General features: G+C 46.8%; 1 protein-coding gene across 1 annotated transcript; it reads left to right on the plus strand.

The window, feature by feature from the left end:
* Window positions 1-231: 231 nt before the first annotated feature.
* On the plus strand, window positions 232-1,829 carry EAH_00065070 (cell differentiation protein rcd1, putative; the record flags this gene model as incomplete). The annotated part of the gene is made up of 4 exons (XM_013392883.1): window positions 232-350; window positions 845-1,005; window positions 1,393-1,464; window positions 1,703-1,829. Coding segments are annotated over 4 exons (479 nt in total), but the record flags the coding sequence as incomplete, so codon positions are not given.
* Between the last annotated feature and the right edge of the window lie 2,635 nt (window positions 1,830-4,464).

Raw genomic sequence — 4,464 nt, forward strand, 5'->3', positions numbered from 1 at the left:
CAAACATATATATATATATATAATTATATATACAAACATAGATATATATATATATATATATAATTATATATACAAACATATATATATATATATATAATTATATATATAAAAAAGTATAAATATAATGTGTGTGTGTATGTGCTGCAGCACACATACCTTTATTTTTATATCCGTTTCTGAACACAGTTTCTAAGACGCGGCCTTTTGAGTATTTACGTTTAACATGTTTAGGTGTCGTCGGTGCATTAGTTAAAGCAGATGAGCCTCAAGTAGTCGCATTTTTGCTACAGACAGAAATAATACCCTTATGTTTACGTATCATGGAGACAGGATCAGAGCTATCCAAGACCGTAAACCCTAAACCCTAAACCCTAAACCCTAAACCCTAATATAACCCTAAACACGTATTATTTACCATATCTCCGCGGTTTGGGGGTTTGTGCTCAGCGTTTAGGGTTTAGGGTTTAGGGTTTAGGGTTATTGATTGGTTTATAGCTTTGTGTTTATGAATTAGGATTAATGTTAAGTGTTTAGTGTTTGTTGTTTAGGGTTTAGGGTTTAGGGTTTAGAATTGGTCTTAAGTGTTTGTGGTTTATGTTTCTAGCATTTTATGTTTTTAGTGGTTTATCTTGTTAGTGGTTTATGGATTAGGGTTTAGGGTTTATGGATTAGGGTTTAGGGTTTATGGATTAGGGTTTAGGGTTTATGGATTAGGGTTTATACATTAGGGCTTATGGATTAGGGTTTAGGGTTTATATTCAGAATGGTTAATGGATTAGGGTTTATATTCCGAGTGGTTAATGGATTAGGGTTTAGGGTTTAGGGTTTGTGGTTTGTGGTTTAGGTGGCTACGTTTATAGTGCAGAAGGTGTTGCTGGACGACGTGGGTTTGTCTTACATCTGCGCAACTGCTGAGCGGTTTTACGCTGTCTCGACAGTTCTTTGTAATATGGTTGCAGGGGCAGGCGAAGCCCCTTCAAATAGGCTTTTAAAACATGTCATCAGGTCTAACCCTAAACCCTAAACCCTAAACCACTAACCCTAAACCCTAAATCACTAGCCCTAAACCACTAACCCTAAACCCTAAACCACTAACCCTAAACCGCTAACCCTAAACTACTAACCCTAAACCACTAACCCTAAACAGCCACAGGAAACAGTCAACACTAAGTACACACCCTAAACCCTAAACCCTAAATTTACAGGAAATTATAAACTTTAAACCCTAAACCCTAAACCACAAACCCTGAGTGGAAGGCGCTGCCAAACCCTAGACTGGCAGTAAGTTACGAACAACAATAAAGATGCTTCGTAGTATAGTCTGCTGATGCCCTCGAGGGTTTAGGGTTAGGGTTTAGGGTTTAGGGTTTAGGGTTTAGGGTTTGTGTGCAGATGCTACCTCCGCCTCGCCGACAACTCCAGGGCGCGAGAAGCTCTGAGGCAGTGCCTTCCCGAAGCCCTCAAGTAAGCAGCAGCAGCAGCAGCAGCAGCAGCAGCAGCAAGAGCAGCATTAGTAGCATTAGTAGCAGCAATAGGAGCAGCAGGAGGAGCAGCAAGAGGAGCAGCATTAGCAGCGCCTACAGCAATAACAGCAGGAACAGCAGCAGCACCACCATCAGCAACAGTAGCAACAGCAACAGCAACAGCAGCAGCAGCAGCAGGATAAAGAATTGCTGCTGTTTTGTCTCTGCTGCTGTCGTAGGAACCCTGAATTGCATGCAAGTTTAAAGGATGATCCAGCAACAAAGAAGTGGTTGATGCAGCTGCTGCATGCAGTTGGAGATACACCGCAGCAGCAGCAAACTGCTGCTCTGCCTCCCCCTTCGTAAAGGGATAGGGTGTATGTGTACACCCTGCTTCAGTTGCTGTAGCACGTGCAGCAGCACTTGCACAGTTGCTGCTGCAGCAACTGCAGCAGTTCCAGCAGCACTTGCTGCAGCAACTGCAGCAGCTGCAGCAGCACTTGCCGCAGCAACTGCAGCAGATGCAGCAGAACTTGCTGCATCTCCTTTCAAACACCTGCAGCCCGTGCTGCAGCAGCACTTGCTGCAGCAATTGCTGCTGCTGCCTTATAGTGCTGCTGCTTTTGTCGCTTGGTTTATTGCCTTGTGCCTTAACGCAATTTTCTGCTGCCGCAGCAGCAGCAGCAGCAGCAGCAGCAGCAGCATCAACACAAAACCTTTTGAAATTGGCAGCACTTATTTTTGCTGCGAAAGCACTTTAATAGGGTTTTAGGTTCGGGGTTGGGGCTAGAAGCTTAGAGCTAGGGTTTAGGGTTTAGGGTTTAGGGTTACGCGACACTGAGTACGAGTCTAACAGCTGCGTTGGCTGCTGCTGCTGCTGCTGCAACTGAAAGAGAAAGGACGGCTTCTATGGAGAGTTGAGTCAAGCGAAAAGAGTATCTCTGCTGCTGTTGCTGCAGCAGCAGCAACGGCAGCAGCAGCGCTAGCAGGCTCAGCCAAAGCGCTGCATCGGAGGGCCTGGGGTGCCCTGCTGCTGCTGCTGCTGCTGCTGCTGCTCTGCTGCTTTTTTGCTTTCAGCAGCAGCAAGTGACTGCCACTGCCGCCCCAGCAGATATATAAACCGCTCGTCGCTCACCCCAGCGCGAGTGAAGGCCTGCAGCAGCAGCAGCAGCAGCAAACAGCAGCAGCAGCAACAGCAGCAGCAACAATACAAGAGGAGACGTAAAAGCAAATCAAGAGGTGCGTTTGCTGCTTCGGCTCATTCGGCGGTGTGCATGCACAGAAACTAGCAGCAGCAACAGCAGCAGCAGCAGGCCCCATCACAAGCAGCACCGCCAGTAGCAGCAGCACCACCAGCAGCAGCATCCCGATCAGCAGCAGAACCACCAACAGCAGTACCAGCAGCAGCAGCACAAGTAGCAGCAGCAGCAGGAACAGGAGCAGCAGTCCCATCAGCAGCAGCACAAGTAGCAGCAGCAGCAGCAGCAGCAGCAGCAGGAGCAGCAGCAGCAGTAGGAGCAGCAGCAGCAGTAGGAGCAGCAGCAGGAGCAGCAGCAGCAGTAGGAGCAGCAGCAGCAGGAGCAGCAGGAGTATTGACCTGCGTGATATTAACAACATCTTGCTTCGAAAGGCGATGCATTTGTTCAGAAATGAAGGGGGTAAATGCAGCAAAAAAAGCATCTTCCTCCAGCCCCAAATATGCGACCGATCGCATGCAGCAGCACAACTCCTTCAGCCTAAACCTGCAGCAAACAATAACAGCAGCAACATCCACTTCGCTGCATCCTCCTGCTGCTGCTGCTGCTGTTGCTGTTGTGGCTCGCGCTGTCTTTGCTGCTGTTGCTCGCGCTGTTTTGCTGCTGCTGATGCTGCTTTTGCTGGTGTTGCTGTTGCGGCTGCTGTTGTTGTTGCTGTTGCTGCTGCTGTTGCTGCTGCTGTTGCTGTTGCTGCTGCTGCTGCTGGGCTTACTCATAGACGTGGGCGCATAAATAGGATGCAATCTGCACGGCCAGGGAATCTTTGTGTGCTGCTGCTGCTGCTGCAGCAACAGCAGCAGGAGGAGCTGCCGCAGCAGCAGCAGAAGCAGCAGCAGCAGCAGCAGCAGGAGGAGACTGGTGGTTTGCTGCGGGCTGCAGCAGCCAAGGTAAGTGCTGCTGCTTCACTCTTCTAATTTTAATAAAAGTTTTATTTCCTTTCTCTGTCGTGTTGTATGATATTGCATGCACCAAAGACGACAGAAAAAGAGAGACAAACAAAGGAGACAGCAAACAGCTGCAGAGGTCTCCAGTTAACCTGAGATAAAGACAGAAGGAGACAGTAAAAGAAAATAATAAATAAAAATAAATAAACAAAGACAGACACAAAAGGAGACAGACAGTAAAAGAAAATAATAAACAATAATTAATATACAAAGACAAAGACAAAAGGAGACAGACAGTAAAGGAAAATAATAAATAAAAATAAATAGACAAAGACAAAGACAAAAGGAGACAGACAGCAAAAGAAAATAATAAATAAAAATATAAAATCTTCACCTCTTAGTTAGAAGACATAAAAGGTCCCCAGACACCTTGAGGTGTCTCCGCAGCTCCCCACATAAAACAGAGACAGCAACAATCTGCATCAGCAGCAAACAAAGAAGGAGACGGAAATAAGCAGAGAAGGAGACAGAAATAAAGACAAGAGGAGACAGAGACAGAGACGAGAGAGACAGACAGAGAGAGACTGAGAGAGAAAGAGAGACAGAGACAGAGAAGAAGAGAGAGACAGAGACAGAGAGAGAGAGAGACAGAGAGACAGAGAGAGAGAGAGAGAGAGAGAGAGAGACAGAGACAGAGACAGAGACAGAGAGAGACAGAGAGAGACAGAGAGACAGAGACAGAGACAGAGACAGAGACAGAGAGACAGAGACAGAGAGAGACAGAGAGAGACAGAGAGAGACAGAGAGACAGAGACAGAGACAGAGACAGAGAGAGACAGAGAGACAGAGAGACAAAGAGAC

Source organism: Eimeria acervulina, genomic scaffold, assembly GCF_000499425.1.
Source record: "Eimeria acervulina Houghton genomic scaffold, Eah_scaff2103, whole genome shotgun sequence".
Taxonomy (NCBI): domain Eukaryota; phylum Apicomplexa; class Conoidasida; order Eucoccidiorida; family Eimeriidae; genus Eimeria; species Eimeria acervulina.